The sequence below is a fragment of the Ambystoma mexicanum genome, chromosome 9, assembly GCF_040938575.1.
Source record: "Ambystoma mexicanum isolate Mex_15411 chromosome 9, UKY_AmexF1_1, whole genome shotgun sequence".
NCBI lineage: Eukaryota > Metazoa > Chordata > Amphibia > Caudata > Ambystomatidae > Ambystoma > Ambystoma mexicanum.
The window spans coordinates 187,947,470-187,970,080 of NC_090931.1; the positions used below are offsets into that span (position 1 = coordinate 187,947,470).

At 51.4% G+C, this 22,611-nt stretch overlaps 1 protein-coding gene across 1 annotated transcript in view; it reads right to left on the reverse strand.

Annotated features, from left to right (window-relative positions):
* Positions 1-7,255: 7,255 nt before the first annotated feature.
* Positions 7,256-22,611, reverse strand: part of TMPRSS4 (transmembrane serine protease 4) — a gene marked incomplete in the record, with an annotated part of 83,066 nt that continues 67,710 nt past the window's right edge. Inside the window, 3 exon segments of the mRNA XM_069614455.1 lie at positions 7,256-8,274; positions 8,981-9,136; positions 17,738-17,874. Coding sequence (XP_069470556.1) covers positions 8,263-8,274; positions 8,981-9,136; positions 17,738-17,874 — 305 coding nt within the window.

Consider the following 22,611-nt stretch of genomic DNA (forward strand, 5'->3'; position numbering starts at 1 on the left):
TTGGGGGTATGTAGAGTTAATAGAGGTCTAAAGATAGGGCCCTTCACATCTGAACCGTAGGGGTGAATACCTTACCTAGAGCCTTGCGTAGATGACTTCCCGTCTGATCCTCAGGGAGAGGCTTAGGGTATGTCCCTTCACATGCAATCCTCCACCAGAAGCTTTGGGGTAGGTGACTTAACATCCAATCCTCACTCAGAGGCTTCAGGGTGGGTCCCTTCACATTGAGTAGGCCCGTCACATCTGGACCTCAACCAGAGACTTGCAAGTTGACCCCTCCACGCCACAACCTCATCCAGAGGCGTAGTGGTAGGTTTTATTTATATCCAAAGCTCAGTTAGAGATATATCTGAACCTCAACTAGAGGCTTAAGGGTACATCATTTAACATCCGAACCTCAACCAGAGGCTCAGCGACACATCTATTTATATCTGAACCACAACCAGAGGCTTGGGAATGTGCCCCTTCACATCCCTACCTCAACCCAATGGAAATCCCTGCCACTTGGACCTGGAACTGACTACTTAAAGTTTTGGAAAGAACTCAGCATCCCAAACTGGCTACCATCGGTGATGGTCACCGCCAACAGCTAAAGGCACGTGCCACCTGCTGACTAGCTGGCAACCTCACAAGAGGCTCACCAAACCTACCTCCCAATGAGTCAATAAAATGTTCTTCATCACACTCGCTGACACATATGTCCCTTCCACAAACCTGGGAATGTGTCACCCATTCCCATCACACTATCTGCTTCTGCCAGACAGACCCTCATCGACATCCCCTTTGTCGTTCCTTCGCCAGATCTATGGACTCCTCATATGGTCTCTGTGCTCTGCCCGGTCTCCTCCTCTCCCATTAATGGTGGCACTCGCTGGGAAGGTCTCATGGCTTCCTTTGGCTCCTCTAAAGTCATCATTAATGTCTACCTAAATGGTACTGTCATGTTCCACGGCCCTCATGCCAATCTCCTCCTCTTTGATAGACGCTTCCCTCGCCTCATCAATTTCCTCGTATCTCCTGCTATCCCCTCATCTCCCCCTTTGGCTACCTTGCCCTCTCTCTCCTCCTCCTCCTCTGCCCTTCCTAGGGCTCTTCCACCTCCACAGGGTGCACCTCTGATCTGTACCCCTCCCCGGAAGGTCTTTAAGGCTGGCAACCTTCTTCATATTGCCACTCTCAACTCTTGCTCTGCTGTCAAACACTCCTCTGACATCTGCCACCTCCTTGAAGAACTAGACCTTGATGTCCTTGGTCTTACTGAGACATGGTTCATGGCCATCTCTGTCACAAGCTTTGACACTCTCCTCCCTGATGGCTACAAGATCCTCTCACCACCCAGATCCTCCCGGTCCGGTGGGGGGGTAGCCCTGATCTTTCCTGAGTGGATTCCTGCCTCTATCATTCCCACTCAGACCTACTCCTCTTTTGAATGCCTTGTCTGTAGGCTTTCTCTCTCCCCTACCCATTTTCTTACTGTGGTTACCATCTACCGGCCTCCTGGTCAAATCACCTCATTTCTTTCTGAGTGGGCAGACCTCTCCTCCTCCCTCCTGGCCACTATCACTCAACTCCTCCTCCTCGGTGACCTCAATATACATTTAGACTATCCTTGCACCTCCTCTGTACTCTTCCGTGACCTCTGCGACTCCCTCTCCCTGTCCATCCTCCCCTCTGGCCTGACTCACTCTGCAGGGCACACACTTGATGTCTTGATCTCCTCTGACCTCCCCCTCTCCATCCCTCTGACCTCTCCCTCTCTTCCCCCCAAGATAAGCCTACTCCAACACTGCCACCTGCCTTCTCAGACACCCGGCCCATGAAGAGTGTGTCAGTTGAGGCTTTTGCTGCCACTCCCCCCCCCCCCTCCACCTTTGGCTGTCTCACACCCTGACACAGCCCTGTCTCTGCTCTACTCTTCAATTTCTGATACGCTTGATGCTCTTGCCCCTGTCATGAGGATCCTTTTGAAGTCCAAAGCCAAGTGCAATTACTGGTATGACTCTGGCCTAGCTACACTTAAACGTAAGTGTAGGGCGGCTGAGTGCAAATGGAGGACTTCCTGTTCATCCTCTGACAAACTGGCATGTCGCCTGCTAAAAAGGCAATCCCGACTCTCTGTCCTCACCAAGAAGAGAGTGCACATTCAAGCTCGTGTCTCTGCGGCATCTAACAACTCGGCCGAGCTCTTTAAAATCTGCAAGGAGCTGGCCAACCCTTCTGCAGTCTCTACCCCTCCTGTTGCCTCCGAGGCTCTTTGCAATGCCCTTGCCTCTCACTTCATTTAAAAAACCCAGGACATCTGTCCACCTTCTCCACCCACAGCCCTCCTCTCCCCTCTCCATCTGTGCTTGCTGACCCTCCTTTAGCCACCCCCCCACTATCTTTCTCATCCTTTCCTCTTTTCTCCCCTGATGAGGTCACTAGACAAGTCCAATCTATGAAAGCCTCGTCAAAACAGGTTCATCCCTGTTCCCCTAAAACCATCATGGACCACATTGACACGCTTGCTCCGGCCCTTGCTGATTTTTGCAACCACTCCTTTGCATCGGGATCCTTCCCCTCAACTCTGAAGCACTCTCTTGTGCATCCTCTTCTCAAGAAACCCACAGCTGATCCTTCTTGTCCAGCTAACTATCGCTCAATTTCCATTAATCTCTTTCTGGGCAAACTCCTGGAAAAGTTGGCCATCCCTCAGCTTAACCTTCATTCCAATTCTGTTGGCTGTCTCCATGACCACCAGTCTGGCTTCAGAGCTGCCAGAAGCATGGAAACTGCTCTCCTGAGCATCCATGAAGATCTGCTCTCCAACCTTGACTCTAACATTCCCTCTGTCCTCATCCTCCTCGATCTCTCTTCTGCCTTCGACATGATCAACCATACCATCCTGTTCAACCGTCTCTGTGAAAACCTGGGTATCATTGATCAGGCTCTGGCCTGGCTGACCTCTTTCCTCTCAGATCGACTCTCCCAGGTCCAGCTTGGGTCCTTCCTTTCATCTATCTTCCTCTCCACCTGAGGTGTTCCCCAGGGGTCTAACGTCTCACCCTGGCTTTTCAACCAATACCTGGCAGCTCTCGCCCACTGCATTGCCACTTTCTGCTCAAATTTCCAGTGCTACGCTGATGACACTCAACTCATTTTCAGGCTGCCCTCTGCCACCTCCTCTCCCTCTCTCATCTCTGTTTGTCATTCAAGATTGGTGTGCCGCCAATGATCTTTGTCTGAATGCCAGCAAGACGGAGATCCTCCTCATCGGCACACCTTCACCATCCTTTCCACTCACTCTCTGGCCGGCCTCCCTTGGCCCTCCTCCTACCCCCACCTGCGAGGCTAAGAACCTCTGGGTCATCTTTGGCTCCACCCTTTCCTTCTCTGCCCACATCTCTGAGGTCTCTAAAAAGTCCAATTTCCTACTGCATCTCCTCAGAGGTACTCTGCCTTTGCTTCCTTCCCCCAGAAGCTCATGGTATCCCAAGCTCTGGTTCTCTCTAGCTTGGACTATTGTAACAGCCTCTTTCTAAATCTACCTGCCTCTACTCTCCGCTCTCTGCAACTAATCCAGAACAGGACTGCAAGACTTGTCCTTGACCTCAAGCCCTGGGATCGTATCACTCCAGCTCTGAAATCTCTCCATTGGCTCCCAGTCGATGCAAGGATTAAATTCAAAACCCTCTGCATTGTCTACAGGGATTTTGGGCTTCTGTCCAAAATACCTTCAGCTATCCCTCCGCAAATACTTCCCTTCTCGAGCTTTTCGCTCCACTATCTCTGACTCCCTCAGGGTCAGTCGTTTTTCAAAGAAACGAGCTGGGGGTAGATCTCTGTCTTTGGCTGGGGCCTCCCTCTGGAATAGCCTCCCTGCCACTCTAAAACTTGAGGAGCACCATCTCCGGTTCCGGAAGCACCTCAAGACCTTCCTCTTTTCTTCTGCCTTTGCTCCCCCTCTCCCCTGCTGATCTGTTCTCTCTTGGCACTGTGCACCTGGCCACCCTCTGTCCTCCGGGCCCAGGTACCTGCTCTCCCTGCCATCATCCCGCACTGCCTCCGGGCCACCCCTTGCACTGGGGTCTGTATCTGTACCCATACAGTCCCCCCTTTTTCTTCCTGCACTTATCATACCTACCCTGTCTGCTGCCTTAAACCTAGCACTTGCAAATTGCTGGCTGCACTACTACTGTTTGTTGCCTTTATTATTTATTTATTGTTATTTATCTGTATCTCCTCTGCTTCGCACTTTCCACTTTTCGCCCTTCCATACACTTTTCCCCTCCCCCTCTCCCATGCACTCGCATGTTCTCAATGTCACTGGGCCTAGTAAGATCGCGGTTTTGTTCTCCCCTGTTCCCCTCCCTTACCTTGTCGCGCTCTGAAACACTTGTGTACGAGCGCAATATAAATAAAATATCAATATCTGATGAGATGCTACGTGGGTGCCAGGGAGGCCTGGGACACCCATCAGATGAGGCCTTCAGCCGTAATGTCTATAAATAAAGGTCACTCCAGGTACAGAGTGCATTGAAATGGCTCATTTTGTGATTACTTGATTTTAGGTTTCTCTTTGGTTTTGAAAAACATGGTAGGAGCTGAATAGCAAGCAGCACCTGGGTCCGGTCCAAAGGTCAATCATAAGAAGTCAGAATGTCTAAAGGAAAAATATCAAAGGTCGACAAGCACATCGAACAGAGGAGAAAAAGTTGATTTTAGCCATCAAATTACTGGTCAATTCTATGTTTGCCGCATTTGTTTTTTATTCTCCCCTCCCACCTGCAACATTGTTCCATTTTACCTGAAAAAAGGACTAGCACTCATAGTTATTGTTTCAAACAACAGTTAAGTAAGTATTGAAAATTCCAAATCTAAGACTGTCATAATATGGTAAAACTGCTGCAGAGTAATGATTACAATTTCACATTTTCCAGTGCAAAAAGGTTGATTTCTAAATATTTTTATAAACTATGAAGAGAAAGACATTCATTTTAGGAATTTCATTGCTATTTCAAGTAAATTTGGGAAGGTAAAACACTGAAATTATAGTTTTTCAAACTGACTCCAGAATTCAGTGCGATCCCGCAATGGGGTAAGGAGTGCCAGGCAATGATTACACAGCAGAGCAGCAGCTGGGCTCTTTTGTGGTTGGACGGTGAGCATCGTTTAGAGAAAGGGCCATCTGGTAGCCAGAGAAGCACAAGGGATCAGTGAGGGGAGGAGTACAGAGAAGTGGTGGAGGAAAAACATTGAAAAGAATTATCAGGAAGGAAGACACATTAGCGGTGTTAGTGGGAGGGAGCTAGGGCAACAAAGCAGCTGTAGGGGGACCACCATTTAATGGATTTAAAAAGGTACAGAGTCAGGACGAGAAATGGGGGGGGTGCCTGAAAATTGTCCATAGGAAGGACATTGAGGTAAAAACAATAGATGGTAAATTAATACAAATTCCAAACGAGGATCCGGTATAGACACGATAATGTGCAATGCGAGGTGGACAAACCTAAAAAGCATCAGGCTTTCAGTTCGGGATAGAAAATGAACACCCCCTACTGTGAAGTGTTATGCTTGTGAAATTATTGTTTTAAAATAGTTTCTTTCTAGGAGTTTCAGTGGGACCAATGTGAAAATGACATACCTTGGTTGTAAGATATCTAGGAATTTGTGAGACAATTTAGAAAGTAAATCTTTGCGGGCTGCATAGTAGATAAAGTTGGAAACGTTATGATTGCTGGTTTTAGCATTTGCCTTTGTTATTTTGTATCCCAGAATTTAGTTAATTCAAATTGGAATGGATAAGGCCTTTGTTAATCAACTAGAAAGACGGATATTAACTTTTGTGCCCAAAGAAAAAGGAAAGCAAAATAGGTCAAATAAATGTGGCAGCTTAAAGAAGCTATACTCTGCCAAATTGTAGTCCGAGCGGATCAAAATTAAAAACCTAGATGGGATGATATGGAAGGAATTTACTCTAAAGGTGTGCTAGTATCCTTGATGCCATTGTCAAAGTATTTCATTAAAAAAAGTTCAACTGCAGATTTTACAAATCGCTAAGAATAATGTAGTATTAAATATATAGTCGTTTCAGCCACTAATACTGTAACCCACTCATCTAGGAAATTTCGAAGATTCATTCACAAAAGGAACATAATTAGGTAAGTGTGGATGGAAAATGGAATTTCAGAAAAGCGGGTCAAACCTACAATGATGTAATACAAGAAAATGTTGAAGGAAAAGTTTACTTAATTTCAGAGTCCATAGAAAGAAGATACATGCATCTGAAGGATACCCTAAGAACTCTGAAAAGCACCAAGTCAAAACCTAACAGAAATTGATGTCTCTAAAAGAATTTGCTGATCTAGGGATCATGCTTCAGAAACTATGATACCCTGCACACATCTCTGCAGACACAGGGCTCAGTGGATGGACTGAACGTGGAAGAATTTGGAAAGGTGAGTTAGTGTCCAAAGACCTAGACAGGTTGGCGTGAACTACCAAGGTTTCCAGAATGGCTCTTGATCGATCCTAAACCTTTAATGGCTTGTTGGAAAACATTATTACAGACAAACGGAACCTTGGCAAGATGTAAAATGCTGCAATCAGAGAAGATTACACCTGCTCGGACTCGCAAAAAGAAGTCGGCCATATGAAGACAATGGTGTGAAAGTGCAGTTAAACTGAGATCTTTCTGAAAGAACTAATCAAAAGACTAGAATTAGTATATTGGAAATGCCTGCCCAGAATTCACATGAAGAAGAAATTGCAGCAGGTACTGAGAAGTGGAGGCACCCTCTGCACTCTGAAAAATATTTTGTCGTTGTAAGAAGTGTAGTGACTGCCAGAAAATTGGCACTAAGAGCTGGAGATCGAAGCACATTGGAGTTTTGTGTCTTGGTGGGATGACATGTGCAAACAAGCAGCAATGGAGATGGTCTCTTTTTAGAAACAAAGAAGAGGTTTTATGAAAATGTGGCTCTTTCCTCTGGAGGCTTATTGCGGCATTTGCATTATCTTTTCTGCTTGTGATTCATTCCAATCCCTGCAAGCATCTTTTTTTATCACCATACTGATAAATATACCAATTGTTCGGTTCTCTTTTTTTTCATTTTGTGCATTTTGTTTGTCTTTGTGATTTGTTTTTACAATACATATGTATTTGAAAAAGTGCGCTATTGTAAACCAAGCATTAGGAACGTTAGTCGATACATCATCTGCGTGTTTCATTGATTCATATTGCGCATGCTAAGCAACAGTGAATTTGGAAGCAATGTTTCTCAAATATGCATACTTTATTTTCATACATACCACATAAAATATTATATTTACACCACTGTACAATATTTGACATAAATATATACACAATATTAGTCTTCTAGCATAGATGGCACCCACAGGGTGCCATATTATCCTCAGTCCTGACTGAGACAACTTTCCACAGATATCGCATTCTTCATAAAAAGGATATTTGCACAGAACCGCATGTAGTCAAAACCTCTCTGAGGTCCGAAAGCTTCTATGACCGCAAGATGGCAGCTCAGCAAGTTGGCTGGGACATGTTGTTATCAGGTCCCCTCATTTAAGTGCATATAGGTCCCACCAATTCCCTCACAACATTGAGGGGCAATCACAGCGTTGATCTTCCAAACTATGGACGTTCCTAAACACATGATCCATATCAGCTGGAGCACCAACATCTGGGTGTTTTGGCACAACGTTAGATTTGAGGCGTATTCTTCAATGAAATGCCTTTTTGGCATTTGTTTACTTATGTCTCCCTCTTGACTGCGGAGAGTGGTTTTCCATTGAATCTCATTCTGTAGGGAGAACGTTTAAGGAGTTTTTTGTCAGACTATTGTCAACCTAACTCCACAATACCCCCTCCCCAGAATGATGAAAATTCACGTGCTGTTTGTCTGAGGTCAACACTCATAAGCAACTGGCTCAGCTGTTTCACCAATCCTCATGACAGGCATGTCAAATAGGTAACACTTTCTTTGTTCCAAATGGATAGTGCAGTCAACATTAAGGAGTTCAGTGGGTGCTCCACGGATGCCGTGAGCATGGCAGGATTGTGGGCTCAATTGACCATTGCAGACCGATAAGAGGGCCTCCTACCAGCAGAGGCGATTGCTTCAGTCGAGCGACAATGCTCCAATTATCTGTCCTCAGTGGATGCTTCTGTCCCATCTGGTCTGATCGAAGCCTACTCTCTGTACATCCCCATAGAGTGAGTGAGGGCCACAGGGGTTGGGTAAGATACTTCCATTCTCCAGAATTCTACGACCCTTGCTGTAAAGAGAATTAAACACGCCTAATGGTTAGTTTCTGTGGCAGGAACACAACGGGTAGAAATTTACCAAGAAGAAACGGACTCAGGGCTGCAGCATAGACATATTCTACCTGTCTTTACGATGAGCAATGAGGGAGGGAGGCCACAATCTATTTGGGGTTTGTGGAAGGCTGTTTGACCTTTTATGTAGGACCTGGGCAGGACAACAAAACAGCCTATCAGTAGAATGCTTGAGACAAACTGGTGTCCTGGCAAGAGTTTCTTCCGGGCAGCCAAATGTGTGCCCACTTTGAGTCAATCACCAAGAAAGTGACCACACGCGGCCCGGAGAAGGTGTGCGCAACTCATGGCTGTGCATATTGATGGAGTATCAGCTGCAGTGCAGGGTGTTGACGCACACCAGGCCCAGCTTGTGGAACACGTTGCGACTATCCGTAACCCATGGGTAACACTCTAGTAGGAAATTGGCACAAAGGTGGGTAAAGAACTGGATGATAGAAGAGAGCTGAGAGGAAGCAAGCCTTGCACCCCTCTTGCCATCGCTGTAGCACTACTTTAGACTCCAGCAATAGTTTACACTAGGTTCATACGTCAAAGGGGGGACAGGGACCTTGTTAATGTCACAGGGCTGGGAGAGGCTGCATTTACTCTAGGCTGCATGTATGATGAATCAGGGGGTGAACAGACACAGGGAATTACACTGACCTTCATTGCACCGTTGATCCAAGGGACGTAGTCTGTCACATTGGTGTAAACTCCAACCTTTCCTGGCCGGCCACACCCTTCTCCAAAGCTCACAATGCCCACCTGCTGCCACCTCTGATTATCGCCGAAGTCCACGAGGGGCCCACCGCTATCTCCCTAGAAAGAAGAGACGACACAGATAAAGCATTAAGCATGGCTGCAACGCTCAACCTCCTCATCTTATCAACCTTTGTGGCATCTATACCCGCCACTGTGATAAGGCGCCATGAAATATCCGCCATGAAGACAGTAACATTTACACACTAGGATCCAAATTTACCAGCTCGTACGCACCGCCATACCCCAAGAGACATTGCAAACACTACGACATAAGGCATAACTGTCTCACTCTGATGACATCACAAAGCACTCATTACACCATAGAAAACAACGTCTCTCTCCTGATGACATCACAAAATACAATGGCGCCACTCTGGATGAGGTCACATGGCATGACATCACACCTCTGGAGTCAACACAGATTATTCAATCGTATTGCTGATGCCCTCCCAGGACGTCCTATTTCTGTTTACTGCCCGTCAGTGACAGAGAAGAAGGAGCTGATTTCTTCATGCAACCGTAAACGGAAGCAGTGTCAGCAGCAACTTGTAGGTAGGAAAGAGACACATCTTAAATTGCTCCAGGATGTGAAATGCTTCCTTTTTGATCAGCTACATAGACCTGAAAGCAGGTTGTACCCTGGTGGCTGAAGCCAAATGTTATAGATGGTCGGGGTCCCAGAAACCTAAGAAACCCACACCTGGACTCCAGAGAGGATCATGACATGGCAGGGCGATGCTCTGTTGTGTTCTCCGCTCTGCCATGTTGAGTCGACCCTGACTGATGTGTCCTGATGCCACTGGTTGCATCTAGATGACCAGGAGAGCGAGGGTTGCGCATGTGGAGGTCTCACCTGCTGCCCCTGAGCTAGAAGACCAGGAGAGCACGGGTTGCGTATGTGGAGGTCTCACCTGCTGCCCCTGAGCTAGAAGACCATGAGAGCGAGAGTTGCGCATGTGGAGGAGTCACCTGCTGCCCCTGAGCTAGATGACCAGAAGAGCGCGGGTTGCGCATGTGGAGGAGTCACCTGCTGCCCCTGAGCTAGATGACCAGGAAAGCGAGGGTTGAACATGTGGAGGTCTCACCTGCTGCCCCTGAGCTAGAAGACCAGGAGAGCGAGGGTTGCGCATGTAGAGGTCTCACCTGCTGCCCCTGAGCTAGAAGACCAGAAGAGTGAGGGTTGCACATGTGGAGGTGTCACCTGCTGCCCCTGAGCTAGATGACCAGAAGAGCGTGGGTTGCACATGTCGAGGTCTCACCTGCTGCCCCTGAGCTAGAAGACCAGGAGAGCAAGGGTTGTGCATGCAGAGGTGTCACCTGCTGCCCCTGAGCTAGATGACCAGGAGAGCAAGAGTTGCACCTATGGAGTGCACATGTCGAGGTCTCAACTGCTGCCCCTCAGCTAGAAGATCAGGAGAGTGAGGGTTGCACATGTGGAGGTCTCACCTGCTGCCCCTGAGCTAGAAGACCAGGAGAGTGAGGGATGCACATGAGGAGGTCTCACCTGCTGCCCCTGAGCTAGAAGACCAGGAGAGCGACGGTTGCGCATGTGGAGGTGTCACCTGTTGCCCCTGAGCTAGATGACCAGGGAAGTGAGGGTTGCACATGTGGAGTGCACATGTGGAGGACTCATCTGCTGCCCCTGAGCTAGAGGACCAGGAGAGCGAGGGTTGCGCATGTGGACGTCTCACCTGCTGCCCCTGAGCTAGAAGACCAGGAGAGCGAGGGTTGTGCATGTGGAGGTGTCACCTGCTGCCCCTGAGCTAGAAGACCAGGAGAGCGAGGGTTGTGCATGTGGAGGTGTCACCTGCTGCCCCTGAGCTAGATGACCAGGAGAGCGAGGGTTGCACATGTGGAGTGCACATGTGGAGGTCTCACCTGCTGCCCCTGAGATAGAAGACCAGGAGAGCGAGGGTTGCACATGTGGAGGTCTCACCTGCTGCCCCTGAGCTAGATGACCAGGAGAGCGAGGGTTGCACCCATGGAGTGCACATGTGGAGGTCTCACCTGCTGCCCCTGAGCTAGAAGACCAGGAGAGCGAGGGTTGTGTATGTGGAGGTGTCATCTGCTGCACCTGAGCTAGATGACCAGGGGAGCGAGGGTTGCACATGAGGAGGTCTCACCTGCTGCCCCTGAGCTAGAAGACCAGGAGAGCGACGGTTGCGCTGGTGGAGGTGTCACCTGTTGCCCCTGAGCTAGATGACCAAGAGAGCGTGGGTTGCACATGTGGAGGTCTCACCAGCGGCCCCTGAGCTAGATGACCAGGAGAGCGAGGGTTGCACACGTGGAGTGCACATGTGGAGGTCTCACCTGCTGCCCCTGAGCTAGAGGACCAGGAGCGCGAGGGTTGCGCATGTGGAGGTATCACCCGCTGCCCCTGTGCTAGATGACCAGGAGAGTGAGGGTTGCGCATGTGGAGGTGTCACCTGCTGCCCCTGTGCTAGAAGACCAGGAGAGCGTGGGTTGCATATGTGGAGGTGTCACCTGCTAACCCTGAGCTATATGACCAGGAGAGCGAGGGTTGCACATGTGGAGGTGTCATCTGCTGCACCTGAGCTAGATGACCAGGAGAGCGTGGGTTGCACATGTGGAGGTTTCACTTGCTAATCCTGAGCTATATGACCAGGAGAGCGAGGGTTGCACATGTGGAGGTGTCATCTGCTGCACCTGAGCTAGATGACCAGGAGAGCGTGGGTTGCACATGTGGAGGTTTCACTTGCTAATCCTGAGCTACATGACCAGGAGAGCGCAGGTTGCACATGTGGAGGTGTCACCTGCTAACCCTGAGCTAGAAGACAAGGAGAGCGATGGGTGCGCATGAGGAGGTCTCATCTGCTGCCCCTGAGCTAGATGACCAGAAGAGCACGGGTTGCACATGTGGAAGTCTCACCTGCTGCCCCTGAGCTAGAAAACCAGGAGAGCAAGCGTTGCGTATGTGGAGGTCTCACCTGCTGCCCCTGGGCTAGATGACCAGAAGAGCACGGGTTGCACATGTGGAAGTCTCACCTGCTGCCCCTGAGCTAGAAGACCAGGAGAGCGAGGGTTGCGCATGTGGAGGAGTCACCTGCTGCCCCTGAGCTATATGACCAGGAGAGCAAGGGTTGCGCATGTGGAGGAGTCCCCTGCTGCCCCTGAGCTAGAAAACCAGGAGAGCACGGGTTGCGTATGTGGAGGTCTCACCTGCTGCCCCTGAGCTAGAAGACCATGAGAGCGAGAGTTGCGCATGTGAAGGAGTCACCAGCGGCCCCTGAGCTAGATGACCAGGAGAGCGAGGGTTGCACATGTGGAGTGCACATGTGGATGTCTCACCTGCTGCCCCTGAGTTAGAGGACCAGGAGCGCGAGGGTTGCGCATGTGGAGGTGTCACCTGCTGCCCTTGAGCTAGAAGACCAGAAGAGCGAGAGTTGCGCATGTGGAGGTCTCACCTGCTGCCCCTGACCTAGAAGACCAGGAGAGCGAGGGTTGCACATGTGGAGGTGTCACCTGCTGCCCCTGAGCTAGAAGACCAGGAGAGCGAGGGTTGCACATGTGGAGGTGTCACCTGCTAACCCTGAGCTAGATGACCAGGAGAGCGTGGGTTGCACATGTGGAGGTTTCACCTGCTAACCCTGAGCTATATGACCAGGGGTGCGAGGGTTGCACATGTGGAGGTGTCACCTGCTGCCCCTGAGCTAGATGACCAGGAGAGCGAGGGTTGCACATGTGGAGGTCTCCCCTGCTGCACCTGAGCTACATGACCAGGAGAGCTCGGGTTGCATATGTGGAGGTGTCACCGGCTAACATTGAGCTATATGACCAAGAGAGAGAGGGTTGCACATGTGAAGGTGTCACCTGCTAACCCTGAGCTAGAAGACAAGGAGAGCGAGGGTTGCGCATGAGGAGGTCTCATCTGCTGCCCCTGAGCTATAAGACCAGGAGAGCGAGGGTTGCGCATGTGGAGTTCTCACCTGCTGATCCTGAGCTAGAAGACCAGGAGAGCGAGGGTTACACATGTGGAGGTGTCACCTGCTGCCCCAGAGCTAGAAGACCAAGAGAGCGTGGGTTGCACAGGTGGAGGTCTCATCTGCTGCCCCTGAGCTAGAACACCAGGTAAGCGAGGGTTGCACATGTGGAGGTGTCACCTGCTGCCCCTGAGCTAGAAGACCAGGAGAATGAGCGTTGCGCATGTGGAGGTCTCCCCTGCTGCCCCTGAGCTAGAAGACCAGGAGTGCGAGGTTTGCACATGTGGAGGTGTCACATGCTAACCCTGAGCTAGAAGACCAGGAGAGCGAGGGTTGCTCATGTGGAGGTGTCACCTGCTGCCCCCGAGCTAGAAGACCAGGAGAGCGAGGGTTGCACATGTGGAGGTGTCACCTGCTAACCCTGAGCTAGATGACCAGGAGAGCATGGGTTGCACATGTGGAGGTTTCACCTTCTAACCCTGAGCTTTATGACCAGGAGAGCGAGGGTTGCACATGTGGTGGTGTCACCTGATGCCCCTGAGCTAGATGACCAGGAGAGCGAGGGTTGCACATGTGGAGGTCTCCCCTGCTGCCCCTGAGCTACATGACCAGGAGAGCGCGGGTTGCACATGTGGAGGTGTCACCTGCTAACCCTGAGCTATATGAGCAAGGGAGCGAGGGTTGCACATGTGGAGGTGTCACCTGCTAACCCTGAGCTAGAAGCCAAGGAGAGCGAGGGTTGCGCATGTGGAGGTCTCATCTGCTGCACCTGAGCTATAAGACCAGAAGAGCGAGGGTTGCGCATGTGGAGGTCTCACCTGCTGCCCCTGAACTAGATGACCAGAAGAGCACGGGTTGCACATGTGGAGGTCCCACCTGCTGCCCCTGAGCTAGAAGATCAGGAGAGCGAGGGTTGCGCATGTGGAGGAGTCACCTGCTGCCCCTGAGCTAGAAGACCAGGAGAGCGAGAGTTGCGCATGTGGAGGAGTCACCTGCTGCCGCTGAGCTAGGAGACCAGGAGAGCACGGGTTGCGTATGTGGAGGCCTGACCTGCTGCCCCTGAGCTAGAAGACCATGAGAGCGAGAGTTGCGCATGTGGAGGAATCACTAGCGGCCCCTGAGCTAGATGACCAGGGGAGCGAGGGTTGCACATGTGAGGTGCACATGTGGAGGTCTCACCTGCTGCCCCTGAGCTAGAGGACCAGGAGCGTGAGGGTTGCGCATGTGGAGGTGTCACCTGCTGCCCCTGTGCTAGATGACCAGGAGCGTGAGGGTTGCACATGTGGAGGTGTCACCTGCTGCCCCTGTGCTAGATGACCAGGAGAGTGAGGGTTGCACATGTGGAGGTGTCACCTGCTGCCCCTGAGCTAGAAGACCAGAAGAGCACGGGTTGCACATGTGGAGGTGTCACCTGCTAACCCTGAGCTAGAAGACCAGGACAGCGAGGGTTGCGCATGAGGAGGTCTGATCTGCTGCCCCTGAGCTATAAGACCAGGAGAGCGAGGGTTGCACATGTGGAGGTGTCACCTGCTGCCCCTGAGCTAGAAGACCAAGGGAGCATGGGTTGAACAGGTGGAGGTCTCATCTGCTGCCCCTGAGCTAGAAAACCAGGCAAGCGAGGGTTGCGCATGTGGAGGTGTCACCACCTGCCCCTGAGCTAGATGACCAGGAGAGCGAGGGTTGCACATGTGGAGGTGTCACCTGCTGCCCCTGAGCTAGAAGACCAAGGGAGCATGGGTTGAACAGGTGGAGGTCTCATCTGCTGCCCCTGAGCTAGAAGACCAGGCAAGCGAGGGTTGCGCATGTGGAGGTGTCACCACCTGCCCCTGAGCTAGATGACCAGGTGTGCGAGGGTTGCACATGTGGAGGTGTCACCTGCTGCCCCTGAGCTAGATGACCAGCAGAGTGAGGGTTCCGCATGTGAAGGTCTCACCTACTGCCCCTGAGCTAGATGACCAGGAGAGCGCGGGTTGCACATTTGGAGTGCACATGTGAAGGTCTCACCTGCTGCCCCTGAGCTAGAAGACCAGGAGAGCAAGGGTTGTGCATGCAGAGGTGTCACCTGCTGCCCCTGAGCTTTATGACCAGGAGAGCGAGGGTTCCACATGAGGAGGTCTCACCTGCTGCCCATGAGCTATATGACCAGGGGAGCGAGTGTTGCACATGTGGAGGTCTCACCTGCTGCCCCTGACCTAGATGACCAGAAGAGCATGGGTTGCACATCTGGAGGTGTCACCTGCTGCCCCTGAGCTAGATGACCAGGAGAGCGAGGGTTGCACATGTGGAGTGCACATGTGGAGGTCTCACCTGCTGCCCCTGAGCTAGAAGACCAGGAGAGCAAGGGTTGCGCATGTGGAGGTGTCACCTGCTGCCCCTGAGCTAGAAGACCAGGAGAGCAAGGGTTGCGCATGTGGAGGTGTCACCTGCTGCCCCTGAGCTAGATGACCAGGAGAGCGCGGGTTGCACAAGTGGAGGAGTCACCTGCTGCCCCTCAGCTATATGACCAGGAGAGCGAGGGTTGCGCATGTGGAGGTGTCTCCTGCTGCCCCTGAGCTAGAAGACCAGGAGAGTGAGGGTTGCACATGTGGTGGTCTCACCTGCTGCCCCTGAGCTAGAAGACCAGGAGAGCGAGGGTTGTGCATGTGGAGGTGTCACCTGCGGCCCCTGAGCTAGAAGACCAGGAGAGCGAGGGTTGTGCATGTGGAGGTGTCACCTGCTGACCTTGAGCTAGAAGACCAGGAAGGCGAAGGTTGCGCAGGGGTCTGCAGCCTATTGCTCTCCAGATGTTTTGGACGACAATTCCCATGATCCCTCAACATTAGGCCTCATTACGAGTTTGGATGTAGCCCAAACCCGGGTCCGGGTTCCCTGAATGGGGAAATACCAGGCCATTCCGACCTTGGAGGGCCCAGTATTTCCCAATACAGGGAGCCCGTACCCGGTCCATCCCCATTCCCATTCGAGCCCCCATAGGGCTCAATGGGAATGGGGAGCATGCTAACAACAGACCCGTTAATGACGGGCCTGTTGTTAGCATGCTGGGCCACTCACGGGACCCACTAAGGACGTCTGTTAAAACCAGGCGTCCTGAGCGCGTCCCGCAAGCGGACCTCATAATGGGACGGTAATGGCTCCGGCACCTTTACCAGCACCGTTAACCTCTCACCGCCCTCCTCGTAATGTGGCCCATTGACTTTGCTGGATATGGCTGATGGGATTTGTAGTCCAAAACACCTGGAAAGCCAAAGGTTGCAGAACCCTGCCCTAAGGGAATGACAGCACGACACAGCAACGCATTAGGAAGACCAGAATCCCATCCCGGGTGGATCATGGAACCACCCAGCACTACCCAGACACATGCAAGACTTGCTGCCAGAGTAGATCATGGTATTACCCAGCACTACCCAGACACATGCAAGACTTGCTGCCAGAGTAGATCATGGTATTGCCCAGCACTACCCAGACACATGCAAGACTTGCTGCCAGAGTAGACCATTGCACTACCCAGCATTACCCAGACACATGCAAGGCTTGCTGCCAGAGTGGATTATGGTATTACCCAGCACTAGCTACACACATGCAAGGCTTGCTCCCAGAGTAGATCATGGTATTGCCCAGCACTACCCAGATACATGCAAGGCTCACTGCCAGAGTAGACCATGGGACTACCCAGCATTACCCAGACACATGCAAGGCTCGCTGCCAGAGTAGATCATGGTATTTCCCAGCACTACCCAATGCAAGGTCCACTGCCAGAGTAGATCATGGCACTACCCAGACATATGCAAGGCTCGCTGCCAGAGTAGACCATGGAATTGCCCAGCACTACCCACACATATGCAAGGCTCGCTGCCAGAGTAGATCAGGGCAATACCCAGCACTACCCACACACATGCTTGGCTCGCTACCAGACTAGATCATGGCATTGCCCAGCACTTCTCACACACATGCAAGTCTCACTGCCAGAGTAGATCATGGCACTACCCAGGTACACGCAATGCTCACTGCTAGAGTAGATATGGTACTACCCAGCACTACCCAGACACATGCAATGCTCGCTGCCAGAGTAGATATGGTACTACCCAGCACTACCCAGACACATGCAATGCTCGCTGTCAGAGTAGATATGGTACTACCCAGCACTACCCAGGTACATGCAATGCTCGCTGGCAGAGTAGATATGATATTACCCGGCACTACCCAGACACACGCAAGGTTTGCTGCCAGAGTGGATCATGGCACCATTCGGCACTACATAGACACAACGTAGGCTCCCTACCAGTGTAGATCATGGCACCACCCAGCACTACCCAGACACAATGTAGGCTCACTGCCAGATTTGATCATGGTAATACCCAACACTAATCAGGTACATCCAAGTCTCGCTGCCAGAGTAGATCATGAAACCAACCAGCACTACCCAGACACATCATAGGTTCACTGCCAGAGTGAATCATGGCATTACCCAGCACTACCTAGGCACATGCACGGTTCACTGCCAGAGTAGATCATAGCACTACCCAGCACTACCTAGACACATGCACAGTTCTCTGCCAGAGTGGATCGTGCCACCACCCAGCACTACTCAGACCCATTAAAGGTTCTCTGCCAGACTGGATCGTGACACTACCCAGCACTACCAAGACACATGCACGGTTCACTGCCAGAGTGGATCGTGGCACCACGCAAACCTTGCCCAGCCACTGGACTCACGTACTTGGCATGTGTCGGTTCCCCCCGCCAGGCGCCCGGCACACAGCATGCCTCCCGTGATCTGTCCAGGATACTCGTGGCTACAGGTATCTTGAGGGATGAGGGAGAGTGACACTTCTTGGAGGGTGGAGGCCAGGACTCCTGCAGAGGATGCAAAGAAGAGAGGAAACACGTAAACACATATGCACATCTGCCCAGCATAAGCACTGCACTGGGGGACCCCTACTGAGACCCCACACGTAACACCAAGGTACTGGAGCACCCCACTACGCAACATCACTCAGTGCTGGAGCACCCCACTAAGCAACCTCACTCAGTGCCGAAGCACCCCACTACGCAACATCACTCAGTTCTGGAGCACCCCCACTAAGCAACCTCACTAAGTGCCGAAGCACCCCACTACGCAACATCACTCAATGCTGGAGCACCCCACTAAGCAACCTCACTCAGTGCCGAAGCACCCCACTACGCAACATCACTCAGTGCTGGAGCACCCCACTAGGCAACCTCACTCAGTGCCGGAGCACCCCCACTACGCAACATCACTCAGTGCTGGAGCACTCCCACTAAGCAACCTCACTCAGTGCCGGAGCACCCCCACTAAGCAACCTCACTCAGTGCCGAAGCACCCCACTACGCAACATCACTCAGTGCTGGAGCACCCCACTACGCAACATCACTCAGTGCTGGAGCACCCCGCGATGCAACATCACTCAGTGCCGGAGCACCCCCACTAAGCAACCTCACTCAGTGCTGGAGCACCCCGCGATGCAACATCACTCAGTGCTGGAGCACCCCACTAAGCAACCTCACTCAGTGCCGAAGCACCCCACTATGCAACATCACTCAGTGCTGGAGCACCCCACTAGGCAACCTCACTCAGTGCCAGAGCACCCCCACTACGCAACATCACTCAGTGCTGGAGCACCCCGCGATGCAACATCACTCAGTGCCGGAGCACCCCCACTAAGCAACCTCACTCAGTGCTGGAGCACCCCCACTAAGCAACCTCACTCAGTGCCGGAGCACCCCCACTACGCAACATCACTCAGTGCTGGAGCACCCCCACTACGCAACATCACTCAACTTCACTCAGTGCTGGAGCACCCCCACTATGCAACATCACTCAGTGCTGGAGCACCCCCACTATGCAACATCACTCAGTGCTGGAGCACCCCACTACGCAACATCACTCAACTTCACTCAGTGCTGAAGCACCCCGCTACGCACCATCACTCAGTGCTGGAGCACCCAGCTAGGCAACATCACTCAACATCACTCAGTGCTGGAGCACCCCACTATGCACCATCACTCAGTGCTGGAGCACCCCACTATGCACCATCACTCAGTGCTGGAGCACCCCACTACGCAACATCACTCAGTGCTGGAGCACCCCACTATGCACCATCACTCATTGCTGGAGCACCCCACTACGAAACATCACTCAGTGCTGGTGCACCCCACTACGAAACATGACTCAGTGCTTGAGCACCCCACTCGCAACATCACTCAGTGCTGGAGCACCCAGCTACGCAACATCACTTAACATCACTCAGTGCTGGAGCACCCCACTACGCAACATCACTCAGTGCTGGTGCACCCCACTACGAAACATGAATCAGTGCTTGAGCACCCCACTCGCAACATCACTCAGTGCTGGAGCACCCAGCTACGCAACATCACTTAACATCACTCAGTGCTGGAGCACCCTGCTACGCAACATCACTCAGTGCTGGAGCACCCCACTATGCAACATCACTCAGTGCTTGAGCACCCCACTCGCAACATCACTCAGTGCTGGAGCACCCCATTACGCACCATCACTCAGTGCTGGAGCACCCCGTTACGCACCATCACTCAGTGCTGGAGCACCCACTGCGCAACATCACGCCGCTGCTCTTCAACCTTTACATCCGGCCTCTTCTTGATCTTTTGAACGAACTAGGAGTGCAATATACGAATTACGCTGATGACACTCAGGTTGTTATTCAGTTGAGTGGCTCATACAGCAGCGATTCGGAAACCATTAACCGAATATATAAGGCCATACAAGATTGGATGGCTTCTAATTCTCTTGCTCTTAATGATAAAAAGACCGAACTCCTTATTGTGGCATCTCAAAACATCCAGGCAAAACTTGATCCTAACTACGCCTCTTTCCATATTGCCAATAACACCATCATAGTTCAAAAGAAAGTCAAAACCTTAGGAGTAGTACTTGATGAAGAACTCTCCATGAAATCCCATATTTCTAGCATTAAATCTAGTTGTGGTGTTATAAAGAAGAGAATTAGATATATTCGACCATTCATATCGGAAGAGAACTGTGCTCTATTGTCCACTGCATTGATAAATTCATGATTGGACTATTGTAACAGCCTCCTGGCGGGCACCACAGCCTCTAACATCCAATCCTTACAAGTGACACAGAACAATGCCGTGCGTAATATTTTCAATCAGTCACGTCGCACACACATCTCTACTTTTAGGAAAAAACTCCACTGGCTACCCGTCAAACACCGCATAACGCATAAGATGCTTACTACGACCCATAAATGCCTCAGTCTCAGCGGCCCAACCTATCTGTCATCCCGTATAGGCATCAAACCTAATGTGAGGAACCTTCGCTCTTCTTCTGCGGTCACTCTCAATTATCCTAAATTTAGGACAGCCAAATTTGGAGGTACTACATTGGATGCTCAGGGTCCCCTTTTCTGGAACACACTTTCAGCTGGTATATGGCAGATCCAGAGCTATACAGCGTTCAAACGTGCCGTAAAGACTCACTTATTGAACCTGGAATAATCTCCTGACTCGCTTCTCATCTGCCTCTTATGCTTGTTTGTCTTTGTCTTGTTCTTGTTCTTTGTGCGCCCTGAGGCCCACGGGCATGTTGGCGCGTTACAAAAATCAAAATAAATAAATAAATAAATAAATAAACTTCATGCACTTTTCAATCCAGGCGAACCCCGCACTGCAACTGTACCTGTTCTATGTCCTTGACAAGACACCCCAACACCCCTTCTGAGCCGAGTGCTGTGATACCCACTCGGTGTCTCACCCAATGCTACCAGTGTACCCAGCGTTGACGTGTCCACTCCCCGTGCCTCCTATGACACCCCACTCAACACTACCAGTGCTCCACCACATCCTTCCTTACACACTCCAACCCAACACTACCGGTTCACCTACTGCCGAGGTACCCACTCTATACCCCAATGCAACACTACCAATGAACCTAGCATTCAGATGCTTCCTCCACATCCTTCCTTACACACTCCCACCCAATGCTACCAGTGCAGCTAGCATTCAAGTCTCCACTCCCTGTCCTTCCTATGACACCCCACATCCTAGTCCTGGGCTGCCCAAACTATGCCCTTCCCAATCCAATGCAACACAATCACTGCACACTGTCCCCGGGAACCAGATACCATGAGTAATGCAGCCCAATGCTACCTTTGTAGTTAGTGATGCGTGTACCCACTCAATATCGGTCCCGATGCAATGATATTTCTACACATAGTGAGGGGTGCCCACTGTACTGCTACCACTTGTGAGAAACCTAGGGGTATTCTCCCATGTAGACCCAGAGAGTCCTCTATTCGGGTGGCCAGGGGAGGGCCAGCGCTCTTGGGTCCCAACACTGGGGGTGGACGAGTGAGGGAGGATCACCTGGGATGGGGAGTTCGGAGTTGTGGACATGGAAGTGCACCAGGTGAGAGGCGCTATCCCAAGGGAGCGGTAGGTGAGGAAGAGGAGGTCCCGGAAGCCTTCGTGAGGTATGCAGATCCCATTGTCCCTGATCCAAGAGGGAGGCGAACATGCCACACCAGAACAAAACCCGGAAAGGGGGAGGGCAAGGTAAGACAAAGACATAACTCTATCCCCAATGCCCATTTGTCTTCCTCTAGTTTAAACCCTAGGAAGTATTATAAAGACCAGTACTTTCATGGGGATAGACACGTGAGGGAGGATCGCCAGAGTGGGGGATCACAAGGGATTGGGAGGAGAACACCCATGGGTAAGACATGGTATTCCCCTTTCTCAACGTACACCTTAAAACCCTCTCCTTCCGCTTTCAAGGGGTATTTCCAATCCCCTTCCATCTCCCCCTCCCCATTTCCAACAAGTACTGGGACGGGAAAGAGGTGACCGGAATCAGTGAGGATTACCGATAGACCAACTAGTAAGACACAGTGGGAGGCTTACCACATTTCACCACTAGGCGTTTCCACTAATCGAGTCCGGCATGGTCCGGCAATCAACCCTAACTATTCACACCTGTCTCCACTTGACCGTTACTTCAGGTATAAAAGGTGTGGTTCTGGCAAAGAGTTGCAGCGAGCTAGGATTGCTGGTTGGAATGTGAAGGCAGCAACAAGAGAATGATGGGAGGACCAGAGGAGAACGGAATGCGAAGACGCTAACCCGGTGTACCAAAGAGAGGGTGCAAGCAACCCAAAACAGGAAAAGGGGGTGAGCGACCCAACAGATTAAAAGAATGCGAGGGAAAGCAATGAAAGGGTGCGAGCAACCTGAAACAGGCAAAGAGGGTGCGAGCGACCCAAAGGCTGAAAAGGGAAAGTGCCAGAGGCACGGCCAAGACAAAGGAAAGTGCAAGGGTGCCCAAATAAAGTAACAGAGTGTGCCAGGGGCATGATAAAGGTAAGAGGAGTGTGCAAGAGGCACAGGGAAGTATGAAGAGGGTGCAGGTGTGACCAGTGAAAGGAAAGAAAGGTGAAAGAACAGAAAAGCCAGAGTGAAAAGGGCAAAGGAAAGAAAGATACAGAGTTCAAAGAGAGGGATCAGAGGTTAGAGTGGTCGTGCAGGGGAGGAATCAAAGCCCGGTGTTTTCGAAAGTCTCTGGCACTACCCCAT